We start from the raw sequence: 27997 nt of genomic DNA on the forward strand, positions 1-27997 counted from the left end.
ACACGATATCGGGTGTAATCAATCACCGACAATGGGCTTCACTTTTCCGACGGACAGGCCTTACGTAATGTGCGCACCTTCTAGCGACTTTAATTTTAAAGGGTTAGTGCAGGGTATGTGAGTTCCCTGGTTAGTGAACTGATGAACTTGTATGCAAACTATGAGATGCACATGGAAACAGACAAGAGTATATGTCTTTAAGAGAATGGAAATGTGGTATATAACGTGACTTTATCCACGTATTAAAGAGCGGTGCACGTTCCGGCCATTTTATTTTCTCCAGGAATGTCAAAAAGTGATGGTACTTGTTCTGGTTCAACATATAATAGAGAACATACACGACTTTTCTACAAGATATGACATGGCGATGTTGACTCTTTTTTTATGCCTCCGCTACAAAGTAGTCGGAGGCGTTGGCCCGAATTCACAAAGGAGGTTTGTCGACAAACCGAGGTTTATGTACGACATATGACGCGTTTTGACGCGTTTTTTACAAAGTTTGTAAATAACAAAAGGAGGTTTGTCGAAACAAAAAAAGGTTAATCGACAAACCGGGGTTTGTCGACAAACCTCCTTTGTGAATTCGGGCCAGAATGTTTTCGGGTTGTCCGTCCGTCTGTACGTCCCATTCTCGTGATCGCGTTATCTCAAGAACCAATAGATGGATTTCCGCAAAACTTGGGTCATATATGAATCTTGCAGAGAGAATGAATCGATTAGATTTTAGGGTCACGAGATCCAAGGTCAAAGGTCACAGAACTCATTATGTATGCACAAATAGCTTGTGATCGCGTTATCTCAAGAACCCATTGAAGGATTCCCGCTAAACTTGGGTCATGTATGTATCTTGTAAAGCCGATGATCTGATTACATTTTAGGGTCACGAGATCCAAGGTCAAAGGTCACAGGACTCATTATGTATGCAAAAATAGCTTGTGATCGCGTTATCTCACGAACCAATAGATGGATTTCCGCCAAACTTGGGTCATATATGTATCTTGCAGAGCCAATGAACTGAGTATATTTTAGGGTCACGAGATCCAAGGTCAAAGGTCACAGGACTCATTATGTATGCAAAAATAGCTTGTGATCGCGTTATCTCAAGAACCCATTGATGGATTACCGCCAAACTTGGGTCATGTATTTATCTTGCAGAGCCAATAAACTGATTAGATTTTGGGTTAACGGGGTCAAATATCAAAGGTCACAGGGCTCATTATGTATGCAAAAATAGCTCGCTTCTGTTTTGGTTTGTAAAATTGCTCCATGGCGGATCGAGGCATCATTTTCGACTGCGCGCGGTCGAAGGTCCATCTAGTTTGGTTATAGCCTTGTTAACTGTTTTGGTTTAACATGGGCTTAGTAGACCTCAATACCAAGGCCCGCCTGGAACTGAAATTCGGTTGGGGAAATTTGATGAGAAAAAAATGTCCTGACCAGCACATTGATAGATATCCACAATTAAGCGGCCTGGCAGGAAAGAAACTCCTCGAACTCCCCATGGCAAAGTCTGCAACTGCTCAATACTAACGTCTGTCTTTTGCATTCATTTATATTTTATCAGATAATCAGAATCCTGTGATCACATGCCCAGCTGACTTCAACTCCGATACACTCACTGTATCATTCCTGGTGGATGTCACAGACAACGTTGATCCTGCACCAGCGTTGACCTACGATCCTCTAGGGCCAGGTTCTACCTTCCCTCTGGGTCCAACGACAGTCACTGTCACAGCCACAGACAGTTCCTCGAACCATGACTCATGCACATTTACTGTTACGGTGACAGGTGAGTACATCAAATCCTTTGACGAGCATTATGCCTGTTTAATTGTTTTCGAAAATGATTGAGTCAAGGTCATGTTTTGCATGTGAATGTGCTCATCTGCATTTATTATTTTCCAGCATCTAATTCGGGAACGTAATTGTACTATGTAAGCATTGATTTTAATTTTTAATTTTGTAAATATTTTTAAAATATTTTTTTGGGGGTTGGGGGGTCTTAATTGTTTCTAAATTGTGCGCCCTGAGCAAAGCCAAAATATTACACTCATAATAATGTCAAATCGAAATACACTATAGTCAAACCTGTGTTAACGACCACCTGTCTCCAACGACCACTTAAATCCCCCATGAGATTTCATGTAGTTAAGAACCTGTCCACAACGACCACCTGTCTAACGTTACCAGTGGCCACTCAATTTGCTTCCGCTGGCCACCAAAAATGCACAAATTACCGCCAGGGTTAGCTGTATAGCAAACAACAGCAGCCGTGTAGCGACCAGCAACAGTAGCGTTTAAGCAATTTTGCTCACACAGTCAGCTCTGGGCATCGTCGGCACAGCAAAGCAATCCTAAGCTTTTATTTAAACTCCGATGAGAACATTTAATTACCGACAGGATATTGTTTCTTGCACATTACATATGGGATGAAAACATAACAATCATGAACTTCGCAATTGATGATTTGCTTGTTCGTCGTGCACAGCTCACATCACAGGCACCGCGAATTACTGGTTAGTGGGCGCAGCCTGTCTGTCAATAAAATGTTCAGGCTCGTTCATCATATGATATGATATGCATTAAAAAAAATGCCGGACAATTTCAGTGATAAATTATTATGTTTAATCATTTCGTATTTATATTTTGACTAAAAACCGTACCACTCTTTGTTTATTTAGTTTTTAAACACCAATAAATACACTTGCATTTGTTAGATTTATCGATTACGGCTCTCCGCCTCGTTTTCGCCCGACTAAGCTCTTACAAAAAATTGTTTGCGCACTGGCGGAGGCCTTGCGAGTGCTGTCAATCAATTATTCAAATTCAAAATTGCCGCCAACGCATACCTGTCTACAACGGCCACTATTTGCGGGACTTCTCACGAAGCATTGAAGCAAGCAGACATCGGTCACACTGACCGTAGAGGTTTCGCTAAAGATTCTCATGAAGCATTGCAGTGAGAGACCATGTTTCATGTTTGATTATGTTTACAGAAATTACAACTAAGTGCACTATGAAGTATGGCACATATTTATTGAGTATCATCAATTCATATGCATTTCCTTTGTTCAAAATTTATAGATTTAGTTGCAGAATTCATACTCTTACCAAATTTTGTAATTTGTTTAAGCCTGTGAAAAATTGATTTGTCCCAATGTATGTTTCTTTGAATGTGACATATTAAAGTTCAGCTAATTTAGATTAAAATCTAAAAGTATTCAACAAAGGCCATAATTCAATCAGTACACCTTTCATGCTTGAGTAACAAAAAAGAAAAAAAAAACTAACCTCAAAGTTACAGGGATATGAACCCGGCCCCCCCCCCCCCCCACTCAGTGTAATTTACGGTACGCATATGCTCGTTCCCTCTTTCTGAAAGCACCCCCTATCTGAGGACTGCCAACATTTCCGAACCCGCCTTTTGGGGGCTTTTCGCGGGCTTTTCCTGCCTTGGAGACCCCCCCTTAATCCTGAAAAATGCTCAGTGTACCCCCTAAATTCGGAATAATTTCTCAGGAGCCAAAAGAGATGAGAGAAAAAAAGAAAAAACACCCCCTTTCTAAAGAAATATCCGGGTGAAAAAATAATACACCCATTTTTTTTTACAATTCTCGGGCCGGACTTTGTCGCACGAAAAGTACCCCTTTACCGGACATTTTGGTAACACGCATGGGGTCCGTCCGTTCTCGGAGTGGGGGGGGGGGGGGGCAGGGATATGAATAATTTAGTTGTTAAACTGTATTTACATATATATATATATATATATATATATATACATATCTTGTGATTATTGTTGTAATTATATAAACTTGAATCATCCGAGACGGGATGCATTATTTGTATCGGCTGTATATAATTTCCTCATACTTTCAAATTCAGTGTTGACATTGTTTTGATGTAGTGCCATGTGGACATCTAGTGAGGGCCTCTCGTAACACTATTGAAATACTATAAGGGGTATATGTGCAGGATACCAGGGTCAGGTATAGCTGCAGTGAAGGCTGGGAAATCGAAGGGACTGCAGAAAGAGAGTGCGACTGAATGGACAATGGACAGGTTCTACGCCAGTATGCAGAGTAGCAGGTTTGGGTGGGCGCGGCGCGCTGAGGGGTCATGAGTTCTGGTAAAGATAGAAAAGGAATTCTCACAGAATCCCAACAAAACTTACACTGAATGTTCAAGATTACAAAGAAATGACATATGCGTCCAACTTTTTTGGTAGAAAATGTTTGGGGGCTGAATAATGAGCATAGACATAATTATAAGGAATTCAAGGTAAGTAGGCTCGACACCATGTGCTTAACACAGATAACTATGTGAAATTTGAGTCGTGGTTTTTATCGAAATGATTTCCAGCAAGTTTTTGTGAGGGTTTTTTTTTTTTTTTTTTTTTTTTTTTACTTCAAACAATCAATCTACTGCATGATAAACAATGCAGAATGAATTATAGCCATGTAATTCTCTCGATGTACGATGCCCATATCAGAGCTCAAGATTAGCTCTAAAGACACATGGTTGTGGGTTTCCTTGAGGAACTTTACATCCTATGTACACGATATCGGGTGTAATCAATCACCGACAATGGGCTTCACTTTTCCGACGTACAGGCCGTACGTAATGTGCGCACCTTCTAGCGACTTTAATTTTAAAGGGTTAGTGCAGGGTATGTGAGTTCCCTGGTTAGTGAACTGATGAACTTGTATGCAAACTATGAGATGCACATGGAAACAGACAAGAGTATATGTCTTTAAGAGAATGGAAATGTGGTATATAACGTGACTTTATCCACGTATTAAAGAGCGGTGCACGTTCCGGCCATTTTATTTTCTCCAGGAATGTCAAAAAGTGATGGTACTTGTTCTGGTTCAACATATAATAGAGAACATACACGACTTTTCTACAAGATATGACATGGCGATGTTGACTCTTTTTTATGCCTCCGCTACAAAGTAGCCGGAGGCGTTGGCCCGAATTCACAAAGGAGGTTTGTCGACAAACCGAGGTTTATGTACGTCATATGACGCGTTTTGACGCGTTTTTTTTTACAAAGTTTGTAAATAACAAAAGGAGGTTTGTTGAAACAAAAGGAGGTTAATCGACAAACCTCCTTTGTGAATTCGGGCCAGAATGTTTTCGGGTTGTCCGTCCGTCCGTACGTCCCATTCTCGTGATCGCGTTATCTCAAGAACCAGTAGATGGATTTCCGCCAAACTTGGGTCATATATGTATCTTGCAGAGACAATGAATCGATTAGATTTTAGGGTCACAGGACTCTTTATATATGCACAAATAGCTTGTAATCGCGTTATCTCAAGTACCCATTGATGGATTCCCGCCAAACTTGGGTCATGTATGTATCTTGTAGAGCCAATACTGATATATCAAAGGTCACAGGGCTCATTATGTATGCAAAAATAGCTCGCTTCTGTTTTGGTTTGTAAAATTGCTCCATGGCGGAGGCATCATTTTCGACTGCGCGCGGTCGAAGGTCCATCTAGTTTGGTTATAGCCTTGTTAACTGTTTTGGTTTAACAGGGGCTTAGTAGACCTCAATACCAAGGCCCGCCTGGAACTGAAATTCGGTTGGGGAAATTTGATGAGAAAAAAATGTCCTGACCAGCACATTGATAGATATCCACAATTAAGCGGCCTGGCAGGAAAGAAACTCCTCGAACTCCCCATGGCAAAGTCTGCAACTGCTCAATACTAAAGTCTGTCTTTTGCATTCATTTATATTTTATCAGATAATCAGAATCCTGTGATCACATGCCCAGCTGACTTCACCTCCGATACACTCACTGTATCATTCCTGGTATATGTCACAGACAATGCTGACCCTGCACCAGCGTTGACCTACGATCCTCTAGGGCCAGGTTCTACCTTCCCTCATGGTCCAACGACAGTCACTGTCACAGCCACAGACAGTTCCTCGAACCATGACTCATGCACATTTACTGTTAAGGTGACAGGTGAGTGCATCAAATCCTTTGACGAGCATATGCTTGTTTAATTGTTTTCGAAAATGATTGAGTCAAGGTCATGTTTTGCATGTGAATGTGCTCACCTGCATTTATTATTTTCCAGCATCTAATTCGGGAATGTAATTGTACTATGTAAGCATTGATTTTAATTTTTAATTTTGTAAATATTTTTAAAATATTTTTTGGGGGGGTTGGGAGGTTTTAGTTGTTTCTAAATTGTGCGCCCTGAGCAAAGCCAAAATATTACACTCATAATAATGTCAAATCGAAATACACTAGATAAAGGTATTATAGTCAAACCTGTGTTAACGACCACCTGACTCCAACAACCACTTAAATTCCCCCCATGAGATTTCATGTACTTAAAAACCTGTCCACAACGACCACCTGTCTAACGTTACCAGCGGCCACTCAATTTGCTTCCGCTGGCCACCAAAAATGCACAAACTACCGCCAGGGTTAGCTGTATAGCAAACAACAGCAGCCGTGTAGCGACCAGCAACAGTAGCGTTTGAGCAATTTTGCTCACACAGTCAGCTCTGGGGATCGTCGGCACAGCAAAGTAATCCTAAGCTTTTATTAAAACTTCGATAAGAACATTTAATTACCGACAGGATATTGTTTCTTGCACATTACATTATGGGATGAAAACATAACAATCATGAACTTCGCAATTGATGATTTGCTTGTTTGTCGTGCACAGCTTACATCACAGGCACCGCGAATTACTGGTTAGTGGGCGCAGCCTGTCTGTCAATAAAATGTTCAGGCTCGTTCATCATATGATATGATATGCATTAAAAAAAAATGCCGGACAATTTCAGTGATAAATTATTATGTTTAATCATTTCGTGTTTATATTTTGACTAAAAACCGTACCACTCTTTGTTTATTTAGTTTTTAAACACCAATAAATACACTTGCATTTGTTAGATTTATCGATTACGGCTCTCCGCCTCGTTTTCGCCCGACTAAGCTCTTACAAAAAATTGTTTGCGCACTGGCGGAGGCCTTGCGAGTGCTGTCAATCAATTATTCAAATTCAAAATTGCCGCCAACGCATACCTGTCTACAACGGCCACTATTTGCGGGACTTCTCACGAAGCATTGAAGCAAGCAGACATCGGTCACACTGACCGTAGAGGTTTCGCTAAAGATTCTCATGAAGCATTGCAGTGAGAGACCATGTTTCATGTTTGATTATGTTTACAGATATTACAGCTAAGTGCACTATGAAGTATGGCACATATTTATTGAGTATCATCAATTCATATTCATTTCCTTTGTTCAAAATTCATGGATTTAGTTGCAGAATTCATACCCTTACCAAATTTTGTAATTTGTTTAAGCCTGTGAAAAATTGATTTGTCCTAATGTATGTTTCTTTGAATGTGACATATTAAAGTTCAGCTAATTTAGATTAAAATCTAAAAGTATTCAACAAAGGCCATAATTCAATCAGTATACCTTTCATGCTTGAGTAACAAAAAACAAAAAAACAAAAAAAAAACCCTCAAAGTTACAGGGATATGAACCCGCCCCCCCCCCCCCCCCCCCCCCCCCACTCAGTGTAATTTACGGTACGCATATGCTCGTTCCCTCTTTCTGAAAGCACCCCCTATCTGAGGACTTCCAACATTTCCGAACCCGCCTTTTGCGGGCTTTTCGCGGGCTTTTCCTGCCTTGAAGACCCCCTAAATCATGAAAAATGCTCAATGTACCCCCTAAATTCGGAATAATTTCTCAGGAGTCAAAAGAGATGAGAGAAAAAAAGAAAAAACACCCCCTTTCTAAAGAAATATCCGGGTGAAAAAATAATACACCCATTTTTTTTACAATTCTCGGGCCGGACTTTGTCGCACGAAAAGTACCCCTTTACCGGACATTTTGGTAACACGCATGGGGTCCGTCCGTTCTCGGAGTGGGGGGGGGGGGGGGGTTGTATATAATTTCCTCATACTTTCAAATTCAGTGTTGACATTGTTTTGATGTAGTGCCATGTGGACATCCAGTGGGGGCCTCTCGTAGCACTAGTGAAATACTATCAGGGGTATATGTGCAGGATACCAGGGTCATGAGTTCTGGTAAAGATAGAAAAGGAATTCTCACAGAATCCCTACAAAACTTACACTGAATGTTCAAGATTACAAAGAAATGACATATGCGCCCAACTTTTTCGGTAGAAAATGTTTGGGGGGCTGAATAATGACCATAGACATAATTATAAGGAATTCAAGGTAAGTAGGCTCGACACCATGTGCTTAACACAGATAACTATGTGAAATTTGAGTTGTGGTTTTTATCGAAGATGATTTCCAGCAAGTTTTTGTGAGGTTTTTTAAAAATTTTTTTTACTTGTTCAAACAATCAATCTACTGCATGATAAACAATGCAGAATGAATTATAGCCGTGTAATTCTCTCGATGTACGATGCCCATATCAGAGCTCAAGATTAGCTCTAAAGACACATGTTTGTGGGTTTCCTTGAGGAACTTTACATCCTATGTACACGATATCGGGTGTAATCAATCACCGACAATGAGCTTCACTTTTCCGACGTACAGGCCTTACGTAATGTGCGCACCTTCTAGCGACTTTAATTTTAAAGGGTTAGTGCAGGGTATGTGAGTTCCCTGGTTAGTGAACTGATGAACTTGTATGCAAACTATGAGATGCACATGGAAACAGACAAGAGTATATGTCTTTAAGAGAATGGAAATGTGGTATATAACGTGACTTTATCCACGTATTAAAGAGCGGTGCACGTTCCGGCCATTTTATTTTCTCCAGGAATGTCAAAAAGTGATGGTACTTGTTCTGGTTCAACATATAATAGAGAACATACACGACTTTTCTACAAGATATGACATGGCGATGTTGTAGCCTCCGCTACAAAGTAGCAGGAGGCGTTGGCCCGAATTCACAAAGGAGGTTTGTCGACAAACCGAGGTTTATGTACGTCATATGACGCGTTTTGACGCGTTTTTTACAAAGTTTGTAAATAACAAAAGGAGGTTTGTCGAAACAAAAGGAGGTTAATCGACAAACCTCCTTTGTGAATTCGGGCCAGAATGTTTTCGGGTCGTCCGTCCGTCCGTACGTCCCATTCTCGTGATCGCGTTATCTCAAGAACCAATAGATGGATTTCCGCCAAACTTGGGTCATATATGTATCTTACAGAGACAATGAATCGATTAGATTTTAGGGTCACGAGTAGGGCTCAAATTAATTTTTTGTCCACGGGGGCTCTTCCACCCCAAAAAAGAGCCCCCGTGAGCCTTCTAACGGGGGCTCTTTTAGTACTGACGGGGGCTCTTTTTTATACAAATATCCATTGAATTGGTACCTATGATACTTCTCAATTATTTTCTATTTCATCATTATCATTTCAATTAGCATTTTCCCTCTTACAAATTTACAAGCTACACAGCTGTTACTGGCCTGTGTATATAATATATACGCATACAACACTGATCTTTAATTAATTGTGTGTGCGCCCTGCAAGGCGACCCAGTTTTGGCTCCTCCAAGATTTCATGTTTTTTCGCATTTTTGCTGGAAATATTGGTGTCTGCTGGTTAACACCTTCTACTGGATACCTTAAGGATACTTTTTGATGCTATGTTGGCGGTTCTTCTTCATCACATTTGTCCGAGATTGTCCATCCTTTTTTCAGCTGGATGTCTGGATTTTACACTGTGTGTCCCATATGTTTAAATTGAAGTTGGAAATTTGAGAGTTCACTTTCCCTGCCTGTCACCATTCATGTTCAGTGATGCACAAGTGGATGAATGGAGCTTTGTTGTGCTCTTTTGTCATTCCTACTGTGCCATCTAGTTGGAATGCCCTTGGCTTTTGACTTGACTTTCAATACCTCTCATCATACAATTGACTATGCTGCAGTATACATGCACTGAGCTCTATTGCATAAGGATACACATGACATATGATCAGAGGAGACTCCCTGCCTCTGACTACAACAGACTGGTCGACTTAGACATCAGGAGACCCAGGTCTGGTCACAGAGGAATCCGAGGTGGTAAGAGGAATCATCAGAATATCAATCAACAGCAAGAAGGACGTACTAATGGGCAACTAAAGGTAGGATTGATAAACTGCCAGTCTTCACGTAATAAATCTGACCTTATCATTGACCATCTGAAAGATCATGATTTAGATTTGCTAGCATTGACAGAGACTTGGCTTAAGGAAAATGACAGTGTAGCTGCCGGAAATATCACACCTGCGGGTTTCAGTCTCATCAGTGTTCCCAGAGAACATCGCAGGGGTGGCGGGGTTGCTCTACTTCATAAGTCCAGCCTCCATGTGAAGGCCCAGGGTTTTGGTCATGACAAACCCAGATCCTTTGAGATAACGGAATGCGACCTGAGTTATGACAATGCTACTTTAAAATTAGCGATTGTTTATCGCCCTCCGCCTTCGTCGAAAAATAGGTCAAGCTTCAGTGACTTCATCCAAGAGTTTTCTTCCCTTCTGGATAAGTATGTTCTCTTCACTGGTAAATTACTCATACTTGGAGACTTTAATGTCCACTGGGAGAATGAGAATTCTAATGAGACAAGCCGGCTTATGTCTTTACTGCATGATCATAACCTTCAGCAGCATGTGGTTGGGCCTACCCATGAATCTGGCCATACATTGGATCTAGTTATTGGACGGGTTGGCGAAGAATGCTTGGAGACTGTAGAGATAGGCGAATCTTTGTCCGACCACTCAGCTATTCACTGTAAGCTGCATTTGAGGAAGCCAAAGGCAGTCAAGAGGGTAATCCAGTTTCGCAAGATAAAGGCAATTGATTCCACCACGTTCAGCTCAGACATAGAGAAGTCCGAGCTATCATCATCTGATGCATCACTAACAGCTGAAACATTACTACATAAGTACAACGTGGTTATGGGAGAACTCCTTGACAGACATGCTCCACAGCGATCCTGTGTCATCATTGATCATCCAGCCATTCCATGGTATAACCAGGAAATAGCAGACGCTAAGCGAAAGCGACGTCAACTTGAGCGTAAATGGAGAAGGACGGGGCTCTCTGTTGATAAACAACTTTTCAAGGATCAAAGAAACCTCACCAAAGAGTTGTTTAAAGTGGCGAAGTCAGAGTTTTGGAACGACCTCATCATGGAGTGTGGCAGTGATCAGAAGGCCTTGTACGGTATAATCAGCCAACTTCTTCATCAGAAAACCTCAGCGTCAAAGAAAATGCCTCAGCATTTAACTGATGATGACCTTGCTGTTGATTTCTCTCGCTTCTTTGTCGGAAAGATTGAGAAAATCCGGGAGTGTATGCCAGCAACTCAGGTCCTCCCAAACGGACAGCCTTCACGTGATTGTGATGCCCATCTGACATTGATACATCCTACATGTCCAGAGGAAGTCAAGCGGATAATTCACAAGACATCTGCAAAGACATGTTCGCTTGACCCGGTGCCTACAGTTCTTGTTAAACAACACGGTGACCTCCTAGCTCTGCATATTTCGTGTCTGATTAATGCGTCACTGCGTGATGGAGTCTTCCCAGACTGTCTGAAACTGGCATATGTTACCCCAGTATTGAAGAAATCTTCACTTGATCACAACGATCTGGCTAACTATCGCCCAGTATCAAATTTGCCTTTTCTGGCCAAAGTGACTGAGAAAATTGTCGCAAGTCGTCTGACAGCTTATCTGCAGGGCAATGATCTACATGAGTGCCTACAGTCTGCATACAGAAAGAATCACAGTGTGGAGACGGCACTACTGAAGGTCTCGGATGACATCCTAACATCAATTGATTGCAGAAAAGCAGCTGCCCTAGTTCTGCTTGACCTGTCAGCTGCATTTGATACCATCGATCATGCTGTTCTGCTTGAGAGACTTAGAGAAGATTTTGGAATTGAAGCAACTGCACTCCAATGGTTTGAGTCTTACCTCAACGACAGAAGACAAGCTGTGGTCATCAATGGCAATCTATCACCTGAGACCACCCTTAGCTACGGAGTTCCGCAAGGCTCTGTCCTCGGTCCCTTGCTCTTCACACTCTACATCACCCCTCTTGGCTCTATCATACAGCGACATGGTCTTAGCGCACATTTCTATGCAGACGACACCCAGCTCTACCTAACTTTTGATCCAAAAGTTGGAGGCGCTGAGGAACGTGCAGCTGCAGCCATCAGTGCTGCCATCGAAGAGATTCGATGTTGGATGAGACGCAACTTCTTGAAGCTCAATGAAAAGAAAACCGAGTATCTCCTTTTGTCTTCACCACACATGGGAAATAAGATCACTGGTACTCCTATTCTAGTCGGTGAGGAAGCTGTATCTCCCAACAACAAGGCTAGAAATCTTGGAGTAGTCTTCGACAGAACTATGAGCATGAAGGATCACATTTCGCGTGTCTGTCAGTCTGCATTCTACCATCTCCGCAGGATTGCAGAGATCAGACACTGTCTCACCAGAAGTGCCGCGGAAAACCTCATTCATGCTCTAATAACCTCAAGGCTGGATTTCTGCAACTCTCTCCTTGTCGGCTTACCATCATCAGCCATCAAACGTCTCCAGGCGGTCCAGAATGCTGCTGCTCGCCTTCTGATGGGAATCAGGAAGTTTGACCACATCTCGCCTACACTCCATGAGCTTCATTGGCTGCCAGTGCACTGCAGAGTGCAGTATAAGATCTTGCTGCTTGCATTTAAGGCTCTACATAACTTGTCCCCTGGCTATGTATCTGCTCTCATCAGTGTACGTCAGCTACGACCAGGACTACGCTGTGCGGGACTCGTTCTTCAAGTGCCCAGTACCCGTCTAAAAACATACGGGGAAAGAGCCTTCTCTTCATCTGCTCCGCATCTTTGGAACTCTCTACCTGTCCAACTTCGAAATTGTAACAACATTGATACCTTTAAATCTGAACTCAAAACCTATCTTTTCCGGCAACATTGCGAATAATATGTGACATATTGAGGGAGCCAGGCGCCTTTGAATGCTTTTGCAGATAAATGGCGCTATACAAATGCTGTTCATCATCATCATCATCATCATCATCTTTAACGTGACATATCTTCTTCTCCCCTTGCAAACGAGAAAGAAAACAAGGTCACTAAAAGGGATTAAGCGACAAATAATGATTGTGATTCAAATTGATGCGAATATTTGTTTGAATAAGCACTGCTATTCACCCGAATCTTCTTTGTAAAAACAACTTTTACAAATCTCAGCCATGCTTACTGAGTTGAGACGTTCCATTCAATGTAAAATACTCATTAAAGAATACTTTTCTCCTAATCTGAAAGTGATCTTACAACACAGTGGCAGATTTGCATGGCTGAGATTTGTAAAAGTCGTTTTTACAAAGAAGATTCTGGTGAAAAGCATTGCTTGTTCAAAAAAAATCCTTGCATCAATTTGAATCACAATGATTATTTGTCGCATGATCCTTTTATTAAATAACCTTGTTTTCTTTTTTGTTTGCAGGGGGAGAAGAAGCTATGTCACGTTAAGAAATCATAAAGATCAGTTGTATTATGCGTATATACATATGATACCAGAACAAATGTTGATTATCAGAATGTCATCTTGGAATACCTCTATACAAATACCACATTGTCTTTAGCCCGTATCAGTATTAGTATGATCCAATATAAAGCTATTATTCTTTATTTAATTCAGTATAATGCTTTTCCTCAAAAATAGTTTTGCTTTTTTTTTTAGGGTTGAGACGCTAAGAAATGGTTTCAAATGTACATTACACGAACCCTGAACCATTGCAAAATGATGGTGGTTCTCTCTCTCTCTCTCTTTATTTTAATCTTGCATTATCAACTACATAATTATAAAGCAGCAACCAAAAACTTTGGGTTAGCTGGGATAGGTGAAAGTAAGAGTTAAAAAGAAAGTCATGCTAAAACGGCGCTTCACTCCCCCCCCCCCCTGAAAAAAATAAAATAGATTAGCAGTCCTCCTCTCCAGCATCCCCCCCCCCCCCCGCTTTAATATCACATTTTCACTTGGCAGCCCAAGGGGGCCGGGGGTGGGAGGAGGGGGTTAAACCCCCTAACCCCCCCCCCCCGTAAATCTGCCCATGTTACCATATCATTCCAAGACATCTTGGTCTTCCTCTTCTTCTCAATAGGGACTTTTAGATTTGCGTGGACGTGGACGTGTTCGTGTTACGTCCTTTTAAGGCACTGGCAGTCACATGTGACGTCCTTTTAAGCACTGACACTGCCTTAAAAGGAGGTCACACGTTGCAGTCCACGTTCTCATTGTGCAAATCTAAAAGTCCCTAATATTGATTTACTGGTCGAGGTTCATTATTTGCTGGTCATTTGAAATCACGAGATTTCAGCAGGTTAGCGCTTTTACAACGAAAAACTTCTCCATGTCCATGATTCTGCCCTTGCGCGATCGCCTTCAGCTCCAGCAGACATGGCGCGGCAGCGTGCACACGTACCGTTACTATAACGGCGCAGTAGGCATATAACCACTGCTGACGGCGGCACTGCACTGCGAGCTGAATCGGTAATAATAGGCCTACTCATAAAACGAGAAATCTTGCACGCTAATCTAAGTTCCATTTCATTGGTTTAAGGTTTGAAAATTGAAACTCAATATTGTGTTAAAGTTATAACAGAAAAGATAATCTTTATTTTATAATTCCACGGGAGCGGTTTTTAATTTTGCAATCGCCTCCGTGAGCAACCTGATGGGGGCGATTATGTAGCTCACGGGGGCGAATCGCCCACCGCCCCCGTGTATTTTGAGCGCTGGTCACGAGATCCAAGGTCAAAGGTCACAGGACTCATTATGTATGCAAAAATAGCTGGTGATCGCGTTATCTCACGAACCCATTGATGGATTCCCGCCAAACTTTGGTCATATATGTATCTTGCAGAGCCAATGAACTGAGTATATTTTAGGGTCGTGAGATCAAAGGTCAAAGGTCACAGGACTCATTTTGTATGCAAAAATAACTGTAATCGCGTTATCTCAAGAACCCATTGATGGATTACCGCCAAACTTGGGTCATGTATTTATCTTGCAGAGCAAATAAACTGATTAGATTTTGGGTTAACGGGGTCAAATATCAAACGTCACAGGGCTCATTATGTATGCAAAAAATAGCTCGCTTCTGTTTTGGTTTGTAAAATTGCTCCATGGCGGAGGCATCATTTTCGACTGCGCGCGGTCGAAGGTCCATCTAGTTTGGTTATAGCCTTGTTAACTGTTTGGGTTTAACAGGTGCTTAGTAGACCTCAATACCAAGGCCCGCCTGGCAGTGGCGGATCAAGGGGGGGGGGCCCGGGGGGCCCGGCCCCCCCCCCCCCTTGAGAAAAAAATCATGCAAAATCACGCGATTTTTACCTTTTTGGGGGGGTTGGGCCCCCCCCCCCCCCCCCGATTTTCAAATTTTCGGGAGCCCCCTCCCCTAAGAAATCTGATGAGAAAAAAATGGCCTGACCAGCACATTGATAGATATCCACAATTAAGCGGCCTGGCAGGAAAGAAACTCCTCGGACTCCCCATGGCAAAGTCTGCAACTGCTCAATACTAAAGTCTGTCTTTTGCATTCATTTATATTTTATCAGATAATCAGAATCCTGTGATCACATGCCCAGCTGACTTCACCTCCGATACACTCACTGTATCATTCCTGGTGTATGTCACAGACAATGCTGACCCTGCACCATCGTTGACCTACGACCCTCTAGGGCCAGGTTCTACCTTCCCTCATGGTCCAACGACAGTCACTGTCACAGCAACAGACAGTTCCTCGAACCATGACTCATGCACATTTACTGTTACGGTGACAGGTGAGTACATAAAATCCTTTGATGAGCATGCCTGTTTAATTGTTTTCGTTAATGATTGAGTCAAGGTCATTTTTTGCATGTGAATGTGCTCACCTGCATTTATTATTTTCAAGCATCTAATTCGGGAACGTAATTGTACTATGTAAGCATTGATTTTAATTTTTAATTTTGTTAATATTTTTTTAACCTTTTTTTAGGGGTGGGGGTCTTGTTTCTAAATTGTGCGCCCTGAGCAAAGCCAAAATATTACACTCATAATAATGTCAAATCGAAATACACTAGATAAAGGTATTATAGTCAAACCTGTGTTAACAACCACCTGTCTCCAACGACCACTTAAATTACCCCATGAGATTTCATGTAGTCAAGAACCTGTCCACAATGACCACCTGTCTAACGTTACCAGCGGCCACTCAATTTGCTTCCGCTGGCCACTAAAAATGCACAAATTACCGCCAGGGTTAGCTGTATAGCAAACAACAGCAGCCGTGTAGCGACCAGCAACAGTAGCGTATGAGCAATTTTGCTCACACAGTCAGCTCTGGGGATCGTCGGCACAGCAAAGTAATCCTACGCTTTTATTAAAACTTTGATAAGAACATTTGATTACCGACAGGATATTGTTTCTTGCACATTACATTATGGGCTGAAAACATAACAATCATGAACTTCGCAATTGATGACTCGCTTGTTCGTCGTGCACAGCTCACATCACAGGCACCGCGAATTACTGGTTAGTGGGCGCAGCCTGTCTGTCAATAAAATGTTCAGGCTCGTTCATCATATGATATGATATGCATTTAAAAAAAATGCCGGACAATTTCAGTGATAAATTATTATGTTTAATCATTTCGTATTTATATTTTGACTAAAAACCGTACCACTCTTTGTTTATTTAGTTTTTAAACACCAATAAATACACTTGCATTTGTTAGATTTATCGATTACGGCTCTCCGCCTCGTTTTCGCCCGACTAAGCCCTTACAAAAAAATTGTTGGCGCACTGGCGGAGGCCTTGCGAGTGCTGTCAATCAATTATTCAAATTCAAAATTGCCGCCAACGCATACCTGTCTACAACGGCCACTATTTGCGGGACTTCTCACGAAGCATTGAAGCAAGCAGACCTCGTTTAAAGGTAAAGACCAGTTATGGTCATGCGATTGCATTGTTAAAGAAACGTTGTGGAATCGATCAGAAAAGGTTGATCATCTAGCATCTAGCATCTGCAAGGTTCTGGAATCATCAAAAATGATAAGAAATTTGGCCCATTCTTCGTAAAGTTACAAGGACTATACACAGAAAGATGTATATGGGACTACCCTATATCTCTCACAGACCATGAGAGAAACAAATTTACCAAATATATGAATTATTAGGCGGTTTCCCGGCAAATTTGTTATCATCATGTATTAGTCAAAAGATATTCTTTCACATGATTGGTAATGAGAGCTTCCATTTCATTTTTTGAAATTGGGGCGTTTCCAATACTGGTCTTTACCTTTAAGCCTGTGAAAAATTGATTTGTCCCTATGTATGTTTCTTTGAATGTGACATATTAAAGTTTAGCTAATTTAGATTAAAATCTAAAAGTATTCAACAAAGGCCATAATTCAACCAGTACACCTTTCATGCTTGAGCAACAAACAAAAAAAACTCAAACTTACAGGGATATGAATAATTTAGTTGTTAAACTGTATTTATATATATATATATATATATATATATATATATATATCTTGTGATTATTGTTGTGATTATATAAACTTGAATCATCCGAGACGGGATGCATTATTTGTATGGGCTGTATATAATATCCTCATACTTTCAAATTCAGTGTAGACATTGTTTTGATGTAGTGCCATGTGGACATCCAGTGAGGGCCTCTCGTAGCACCATTGAAATACTATCAGGGGTATATGTGCAGGATACCAGGGTCAGGTATAGCTGCAGTGAAGGCTGGGAAATCGAGGGAACCGCAGAGAGAGAGTGCGACAATGGACAATGGACAGGTTCTACGCCAGTATGCAGAGTAGCAGGTAAAAAAAATATTCTGAGGACTTTGCGTTAAATAAGAAGTAAATTTAGTCAGGTTGTTTTATTCTTATAATAAAATCACGAGCTCCAACATCTGCTACCTGTATATCGCAACTGAGACGATAGGTTGTAGAGGCATTTTAGGGGTTAATGGATATCACAAGTTATGGGGTTCGAATTCAAGCCCACCACCAGTGTCCATTGGCAAGATGTTAATCTACATTTACCACTCCCCATCCAGGTTTAAATGGGCAGCTGACATGCTTGAGTGCTAGTTTCTTGGGCTGCTCAGTTATGACCTAGGTAAGAATGTTGAAGCACCATGAGCTTCACAGCATGATGGATATTAGTGCTACGTGAAAATCCATTCAAGACATTGCTCAGTTTGACCATAATATGTACCTTAGACTGGCTTTCAACTAGCTTAAAGTTGAAATAGATTTTGACTGAATTTTGTTATCCCTAAACAAATTATCATATGATTTCAGCTTCTACCAACCTAATTACTGAGTAGGCAATCTTTAATCCACTCCTGTGGACTTTCTCAAACCAAATCATTCTTCACGCAGTTTCTTGCCGTCTGCTGCCTCAAGATCACCGGGCGCATAGATATAGGTGACAGTGAATAGCCAGATTCCCTATTCAGTGATAGATTAATCCTTTTGATCTAGATGGATTCTTTGAATTTTCTTGACCAGACGTCCATGTGTTTTAAAGTCGATGATATGGGCGTTATATCCCATTCAATGTTGTATCCAGTATTAAAGGCCCGGTCACACAGCCTTTCGCGTCTGTATCGCGGGTAAAATTTCGCGATTTTTTTTTTGCCCGCGGTTGCCCGTGGTGGAAAATGTGCAAAATTGGCTTACCCGCGGTTTACCCGTGGTATGCCCGCGGAACAGACGCCGGCGACTGTTCCGCGTCCTTATCGCGGGTGAAGCGCGGCGGTACCGCGGCCTACCACGCTTACACGCGGTACACACGCTAATGCACGTGATAACAACGCGGTACAGACGCGGAACAAACGTGCTATGACCGTGCTCCACCCGCGATTACCCGCTAAATTTTCGCGTCCAATTCCGCGTGTAACCACGTCTTAACCGCGGCCGTAGCACGTCCTAGCACGTTCGTTCCGCGTCTGTACCGCGTCTTTACCGCGTGTGTACCACGTGTACCACGTGTACCGCCCGCGATTACCCGCGGTCTAAATTTTTGGGCAGCCCAAAACTTTTTCGCGCGGCCAACCGCGTGTGAATTTCTTACCGCGTGTAACGACGGGTAAAGTACGGCTGTATCGCGTCTTTATCGCGACCTCAAAGCGTCCAACAGCGTCTGCTTCACGGGCAGAAATTTTTGGCCGTGATTCGGCCGCGATACGCCCGTGGAGGGCTGTGTGACCGGGCCTTTAGGGTGCGTTCTGCTCCTATACTGAATGAGATGGGTTCAATCTATAAGGACTCTTTTGTGGTTTTTCAATCAACACTGTATTAGTGTTTTCACAGTTTCTACACCCTAGGAATTGCCACAGTCAGTACAGGTTATCTTGTAGACAAGATTTTTTTTCTATTTATCCTCTTTCGAGGGACTTTATTTGTTCATATCATAAAATAACAGCTATTTACAACAGTGTTTAAATACAGAATTCATGCAGTTGTAACATATCATACATAGTACAGAGCATGAAACTAATGTGACATAATCACTAACTAAAATAATGAAAACATTTTTGTAACTTTTGTAACTTCGTTTGTATCGAATTTCTTTTGATTACATTTTATATTGAGATAGGTGCGAATTTCCACCTTTAACTCTTTTATCAAATATACAGCATGTATCCTGTGCTTTTCACTTCCAAAACATTCTCTAATATAGTTTCTATAGATAATAAACTGAGCGAAGTTTAAAATAAGATTGACAAGATTCATTTCTCTTCTCTCTATTTCATAACCTATTAAAAGAATTTCTTCGTTCAAAAAGATTTTAAAATTAAACGAAGTATCAATTAATTTGGATACAATCTTCCAAAAAAGCGAAACCTTCTTGCAAGCCAGGAGAAGGTGGTTAGTTGTATCTGGAATCTTACATATATCACATAGATTATTATTTTTAATCTTCCATTTACATAAATTGTCTTTACTGGGCAATATTCTATGAAGATATTTAAAATTAAACTGCTTAATTCTGTTGTCATTTATAAAGTAAAATTTATAATGGAGCACCGTTTTCCAGTTAAACTCATCAGGTAAATCAAAATAAGCGTTCCAAAAATAAATGCACGGCAGATCCTGTCTATTTTGTTCTAACATCAAATTATAATAGTGTTTGGCTTTCATGACCGCTACATCAATGGAGTCACCTGTTACTATTTCTATTATACTGGATTCCACTGCAACCACTTTACATATTGTAACCTATTACGTAATTTCTGCAACCAAAAATTCGGAAATGCACTTTTTAACTTTGCCAATTTGAAGGCGGAAAGTAATTCATTTTCTTGAAAATTAATACAAATAGAATCAACTTCTTTCCAGATACCGTTTACTAAGACTTGTTTCACTTTAAAAATATTGTTTCTCATCCAGTTTGGAAAATACAATAACTCATTCATATCTTTAATATTGCTATTATACCAAATCATTTCATTTTCAATATCTGTTACTTTAAACATATCAATGTATTTTAAATCAGCCCAAGAACAAAACATGTCAACATAAAAGTTAGGCAACTGTTTTTTTCTACAAATACGACACATATCGCTCTTTTTGCAATTAAAATGCAAACAAAGTGGCAAATCCCCAATTTTCCTGATCCAATATCTAAACAAAATTTTCCAAGCACTTTGTTCATCTCTTAAATATTTATGAATCTATGAAAGACGGAGTGACCGGCATTTTGACTCTAAGTCGATCATTCCCAACCCCCCTTCTACTTCAGGATTGTGACAGATGTTTCGTTTCACCTTTTCTGTTTTAGAATTCCATAAAAATGTGTAAGCCAGTTTATTTATACGTTTAATTATTTTAGGAGGGATCGGAACTGCCGTGGCAGTATGTACTATCTGCGACATAACTAAATGTTTAATCACAACAACTTTTCCGTACAATGTAAGTTTTCTCATTTTCCATAAATCCAAGGTATTCTTTATTTTCTCTACCTTACTTTCCCAGTTTAAATTTTGAACGTCAAAATAATTTTTACCTACATAAATACCAAGACATTTTATAGGGTCTTCGGTGAAATATAAATCTTCAACTTCATCGTCATTTATATTAAGTTTCATAAGATTTGATTTGGTCCAGATAATTTTTGGTCCCGCATGTGCTCCAAACAGTTCTACTTCTTTCATTATTTCTTTAACACATTTAACAGATCTAGTAATAATCGTCGTATCGTCTGCGTATTGAACGATACGTATATCTTTAAAATCAGCTTGATCTTCATTGAAGTCTGGGACTTGGATTCCCTCTATTTTGGCGTTTTGTTTAATTCTTTTCCCTAAAACCTCTGCAATTATTATAAATAAAAGTGGAGAAAGTGGACAACCTTGCTTAACGCCTCTTTCTATTGCAAATTTGTCGGATATCCAACCAAAATTTAAGACACGACCATGAGCACCATTATATAACGTTTCAATCCATCTTAAAAACGAATCTTTAAATTTAAGTTCCCGTAACAAGGACAATAAAAAAACATGACCAATGGTATCAAACGCTTTTTTGAAATCCAAGAACATCATAACAACTGGTTTGTTTGCAAAAAGACAATAATCAATAGTATCCTGAATTAGTCTGGTACATTCAGATGCAGAGCGGTTTTTTAAAAAACCAGCCTGATCCTGTGATACAAGTTTATATATAACTTTCTGTAATCGTATTGAAAGAATGCGAGCTGCAAGTTTATAATCAATGTTTAACAGCGAAATAGGTCGCCAATTATCTAAAACATTTTTGTTACCTTTCTTATATAATAGAGTAAGGATAGCTTGACTTTGTGTGCACGACAATTGTTGTTTGTCTTAACCCTCATTAAGACTGTCAATTACCATATGTTTGATATCCCCCCAAAAGCATCTATAAAATTCAACACTGAGTCCATCGCTTCCAGGTGATTTGTTCATCTTCATTGACTTCAATGCTTCCCAGCATTCATCCTCTGTGATTTTTCCCTCACATAAATTTGCATCTTCTTCATTCAAAACATTTAGGTTGATATCAGATACGTATTCTTTAAACCCAGCCTCGGTATTATTTCCCTTATAGAGTTTACAATAAAATTCTCGTATACCTGTCAAAATTTTCTGTTCATCTTTGATAATTTTTCCGTTACTTTCAAGACAATCTATTTCTTTCTTTTTCCCTTTAGCTTTTTCAAGCTGAAGAAAATATCTTGTTGACTTTTCACCAAATTCAAGCCACCTTGCCCGAGATCTCACAAATGCACCTTTGCACTGATATTCATACCACTTGTCTATCTTTTGTCTCAAACACTTCATTCTATCTATATCATATGCACATGAACCCTCATCTATTTTCTTACACAAGTTATCATATTCACTTTCCATATTAGCAATATATTTCTTTTTTTCTTGTATTAACATCAACTGTATATTTTGTACTAAATTCTTTAATTTTAATTTTATACATTTCCCACCTTAGCTGTTTATCAAATTGACTAAATTCAATATTAACCTTACGAATAACACGTTTAACATTTTCTTTAAACACTTCATCCTTCAGGATAGAATTATTCAGTTTCCAACAACCCTTTCCCCTACTTTGTGCTAATATTTTAAGTTTCATGGATACCCCGTTATGATCGCATTGCAACACTGGTTTTATGTCGATTGAGTAAATATATGAAAAATGCTCTTTCGACATGAGCCAATAATCTAGTCTTGAGTAAATGTTCAGTGACAGCTGCCTCCACGTAAACTGTTTCCTCTCTGGAAACATTTTTCTCCACACATCTACTAAGTTATTATTTTTCCGAAATTTAACAAAATTCTGTTTTGGTAAATATGCATATGAGACTCCACTAGTGTCTAGTTTTTTGTTTTGTACACAGTTCCAGTCTCCACCTGCGATCATAACGTCGTTTAGTTTTCTAATCTTTTTCACCCATATACATAAAGATGAATAGAAATGTTCTTTCAGTGTGTTTTTTGCTGGAGCATACACATTTATACATAAATACATTCGATCTTGATACGAAAATCTCAGTGCAATAGCCCTACCATCACCTTTGAAATGTTTGTCGATGACCGTAATAGGGAGACCTTCCTTGACTAAAATTGCTACACCTTTGGAATGGTTTGTACCATGATCAAACAAGCAAAGTCCTTTCCATTCTTTAGATACTATATTTTCTATGTTTCTTGACAAAAAGGTCTCTTGCAAAAATGCTATGTCGCACTTTTGGCGATGGAGCCAAGGAATATTTTGTAGACAATACCTGTCCTTTCTTCCATTATCGTAGGATGAAATAGCCTGCTTTTTAGGGTGTTTGGGCTTTGAAAGGCAACCTTGCAATGCCGTGGCTACTTTATGTGATTGATTGAAAGAACACAAACAAGTCCTTAGATTGAGCAAGGATCAGACAGTTTTTTGGCAGGAGAATCCACAATTCGATGAGCTTTCTCTTGTTTGTAACGCCATCTTTAATCAATATTTTTCCAACAGCCCATCTTCGATGCATGCTCCCAGATCGTAGATCCAGAGGAGAGCGTTACTCAATCACAGGTTTTGCAGGGAATGTCGTTGACGAGGGTTTGCCCATCGGTGAGCGTGTATCCATTTCTGTTAGTTGTAATCAAGGCTATACAGCTCAGCCGGCAGTGCAGACAGCTTGTTTAAAGAGGGGAGTATGGTCAGTTGATGTACCGATATGTGGTAAGCCAGGTTACAGCATTTTTTTTTTTATTATGGTCTCCTTATGGTTGCTGGTTCATTGTAAAAACATTGCATGTATTTGATCAGTTGTTCAATTCCTATCTTGCTAGTCCTTAATTAAACACTAGTATGATAAAAACTGATTCTGTAACAGACGCATAACATAGTACTATTGTGTCTTATAACCCTTCTTTCCTTCGGGACAGGATTTATTTTTAGTGCTAGATTGATCACATTTTGTCCTTTGGCAAATTGTCAATTCTTATAAACGCCTGATCTGCAAGACTACGTAAAAAATAGTTATATTTAATTTGTAATCTGTTTCTATTTTGATTATTTTAATCAAACAACTTAAATTTATATTCCTTAAATTATATTATAAATGACTGATGTGGAAGGCTAGTCAACGCACCCTTTCGGCCAAACCGGGGGGGAGGGCTTTGGACGAATGGTCGCGTTCAAGTCTAACGTGACGCGACGCTACCCACCCTTTCGGTATAAGCCATTACAATCAAACTTGAATTTTAAACTTGCTTCTGTTTTGGTTTGTAAAATTGCTCCATGGCGGAGGCATCATTTTCGACTGCGGCCAGTCGGAGGTGCATCTAGTTTGGGATGATTTCATGCCCTCTTGCAAGTTTTCTGTTGGGATGAATGTTACGATATGCTATATACGAATATCCGGTATCCGTCGTAGTTCAATAAATAACATGTCTACCATAAAAAACCAGTCTGCCGTCTCTCTTTTATCCTGAGTTATCTTCCATTACTAAGACCCTCACACTCATTAAAAACCATGCCAAATTTAAGCTGTGGTAGCTAGCTAACAGCTCAGGTGATCGAGACCAAATGCAATATGACTAGGCAGTATTATTTTTGAATTAAGAATCAGCATCACAGTTACCGCACCAAATAGAAATTATTATTTTGAGTTTGACTAGGAAAAATGTGTCAAGACTCAATTTATGATTTAAAAGCTGCCCGACCCTGACCATTATTGATTCTAAGACTAATGAATGATTATTTTAGATAAATTCATTGTCCCCAACATCTATCTTATCTCTTAGTCTTACGTCTTATTAATATAATAATAGGGAGCTGGCCAATACCTGGGCGTAAGGCTTCTACGCCTACGATTTGTACGCTCGTCGTCCAAGTCAGATTTTTGCTAGATCTAAAACAACGTAGAAATTTAACCAAAAGAAATGTTAATTTAATGACATAAAAAAAGAATACAATTATACATTCCACAACATACCTATAATCACGGATCTGTTACGGTCTTTCACTATTTGTTCAAGTTAAAGGTACTATGTTCCATTTGCAGGCCAAACAAATGAGAAGGTTAAATTCCAACGGCATTTGAAAGACAATACTAATTTAGAACTTCCCTAAAAAAATTGGGGCTTGAAAATGTCTTTAAGTTGGAAAATAACGACTATTAGTTGTCAAATCGACTTAGGAGCTATAGATCCAGTAAGTAATAGTCTGATTTTTCAGACCATTGTACTGAATGGTCGTACGTTTTATGCTGCGCAAAGATTCAATCAGTTTAAATTTAGCCATTACAAGAAGTGGGTTATTGATGTAGACAAATGCTCATGTACCCTTTACAGCTCATTTTATTTATGTTATTACCAAAGATGAAAAAAAGCCAGTCAGTCACTCAATAGTGTCTGAAGTGAAGTCTAGCAAGTAAACGGGTTTCCTTGCATAAATTGAATATTAGGACACTCCTAACGTTTAAATTTCACAGATAGGACATACATGACATATTCATAATTCCTGCAAAGTTCTACAGAATTTGATGTTGGCTGCAAAAGGGACATAGTACCTTTAACGGGTGATATCTTGGTTAGATTATCTAATGAGACAAGATTTTGACAGATTTAAATCCAATAATTGTCGTAGCAGAAAAACATAACCCGCACACAGGACCGGCTATATATGTTCCAGATCAGAGGGCACGGTGGAATGGTCACTTAAATACTTCCCATTGGCAAATAGTTAGCCTAAAAATGTGGGATCTTTAACTGAGTGACTATACCGAGACAGCCAAGACTTGTTTCTTCTTGTCTGTATATAATATGGACAATTTTAGGAAAGAATGAGTTTAACCCAATCAGAACAATTGAAATTTCATTGCATCAAGAATTATTCCCTTAGTAGAAATGAGTGCGTGTATATGTTAAATTTGATGCTCTTATTCTGTGATCATATCTGACAAACTCCAGAGCCAGTACCCCAGCCACCTCCCCAACATGATGAATTCAGCAGCGAAAGCGAATGGTACTGGTAATGATCCAGAGGAGCACATTTCGTTAATTTCATCTGATCCAGACATCATTCCTACCACGGCCCGCACCAACACAGAAAGCGTTTATTCGCCGCTTTCATCAGAATCCTCTTCTTAAATCTCGTCTACGATCGAGTCTGTCAGGGTGGGAAAGCCCCATTGGTATCACTTCATATTCATAGGTGTCGCACATGATGGTTAGCGTAGTTGATAATGACCCCCTATTTTGCAAACTCTCAAAAACATTTTCCACAAAACGTTACCCCCGTTCGCGCAAAAACCATTACAAAACAAGGTTTTAATATATTCCTATTAAGGCATTTCAAGTACATGACTTATTGTACACATTCACACCAAGAACCCTAAAACATTGTACCTGATATTCATTCATGTTGGCAAACAAAGTGCAAAGGTGACTCTTTTTTATAAATATCTTGCACTTTCAAAAAGGCATATTTTTATTTCCAAACCCATAACAAAAAAAGAACGTGCTTGTTTATTTATTAAAATCCGCGGAATTCGCTGAAAATTGTCCATTTCTTAAATTACACCGATACATACAAATGGCATGAAGTGATATCACTGGGGCAGAAGAATTTATGTTGTTTGAAAATGACTTCTGTTGGTGCTTTACTGCTTTATAGGGTAGTTTATGGAATCATGTTTACTTTTATGTCAGCAACAGGTACAGTATTTTAATGTTAGAACATATTGAAATCACGCCAAGTGAACACTTTTCAATGGTGCTTTGCAGAGGTATCTCTGAAAGTCTGAATTATTGGTGAACAGTCAGCTTGTCCTAGTTAAGATCTGTTATGAAACATGATGATTAATTAACATACCTAGCTATCACTAATATAAAAAATGGAAGGGATTTTCAAAATACTTTTTGACTTATTACATTAGCATATTGACACTGCGCTGAACTAAGGACTTCCGCGTATTCACTAGGCTCTGTGTTATAAGATAAAGAAATGTGTAGTGTATAACACGTTACTTTGTCATAAAGAACCACTGGGGTTATGCCGATGTCTGAACAAGCCTTGAAGGGAAATTTCTTGGAATTTTTAAAATCAATTTTGTACATTCCAAGTATAAATTGTTTTTAAATTCAATCAAAGAGACAGAGAGAGAGCTAGAGGTGTTTCAAAAATTCGATTCTGACTATGAATAAATTGGCATAAGAAATTGATAACGGTATGGAAAATTTTGTAACAGTAATAAAAAGATGGTGCTGAAGAATTTTGTCTAGTTGTCATCGTCTTTAAAAACTGTACGTATCGAATATAGTTATGCATGTATAACCATGAAAGAGGAAATCTATTAAAATATGAACATTCTAATTATCTAGTTCGTAATGTAACAAATTAAGAAAAGTAAAAGTCCTTGACACATTTTTGTGCTGATTCTAGTATTATGGGGATTTCTAATAACCTGTTATTTGCTTGTTTTTGTTTGTTTATGTAGTATCTTGAGAAGAAATTTTATTTTGGATGAATACATGTAGTTACTTTTAGAATTTGCTAGGGAAAAGCTAATAATTTTTTTTCTTCAATTTGCTTGAATGATATATAAGAAAGCTTTGAGCAAATTGAAAATGTTAAGACAACCCTGCCCCCGGCTCCCCCCTCCCACCCTCCCACCTGTCGTTTATAACCCCCTGTCTATTGGGCAGATGCTGGACAAAAATGTCATGAATTGCAGTATAGAAATGATGTATCTTTATATTTTTTTGGTAATCTTGGTCTTTTGAACTGATACCCTGTTGCTGTTTATAAAATGTTTGGATGGAGGGTGGGGTGTACAGGTGTACCAGACCCCATTGTCGGGCCTTATAATGTGCATGTACTGTATTTTGTAAAAATTAATTGTAGGTGAACGCAGTGTACAGAATACATGTACGTTGTCATCATCTTATGCTTTCTTATAGTTGAAAAAAAGAAATAAATACATGAATTTATTTTTAAGCTATGCACA

At 39.6% G+C, this 27997-nt stretch overlaps 1 protein-coding gene and 1 long non-coding RNA gene across 2 annotated transcripts; both read left to right on the forward strand.

The window, feature by feature from the left end:
* Window positions 1-1564: 1564 nt before the first annotated feature.
* LOC115926585 lies at window positions 1565-7998 on the forward strand. Its single transcript, XR_004065138.1, has 3 exons — window positions 1565-1789; window positions 5748-5972; window positions 7979-7998. It is a non-coding gene; the product is annotated as an uncharacterized LOC115926585 (long non-coding RNA).
* A 1924-nt stretch (window positions 7999-9922) lies between these two features.
* Window positions 9923-27992, forward strand: LOC592250 (probable RNA-directed DNA polymerase from transposon X-element). The gene is made up of 5 exons (XM_030992513.1): window positions 9923-12730; window positions 15585-15801; window positions 17659-17838; window positions 23515-23724; window positions 25959-27992. Exons 1-5 carry the CDS (start codon window positions 9923-9925, stop codon window positions 26021-26023), a joined length of 3480 nt encoding a protein of 1159 aa, XP_030848373.1. The 3' UTR covers window positions 26024-27992.
* The last annotated feature ends 5 nt before the right edge of the window (window positions 27993-27997 follow it).

The sequence above is a fragment of the Strongylocentrotus purpuratus genome, unplaced genomic scaffold (genome assembly GCF_000002235.5).
Source record: "Strongylocentrotus purpuratus isolate Spur 01 unplaced genomic scaffold, Spur_5.0 spur5_scaffold_2, whole genome shotgun sequence".
In the NCBI taxonomy this organism is placed as follows: Eukaryota; Metazoa; Echinodermata; class Echinoidea; order Camarodonta; family Strongylocentrotidae; genus Strongylocentrotus; species Strongylocentrotus purpuratus.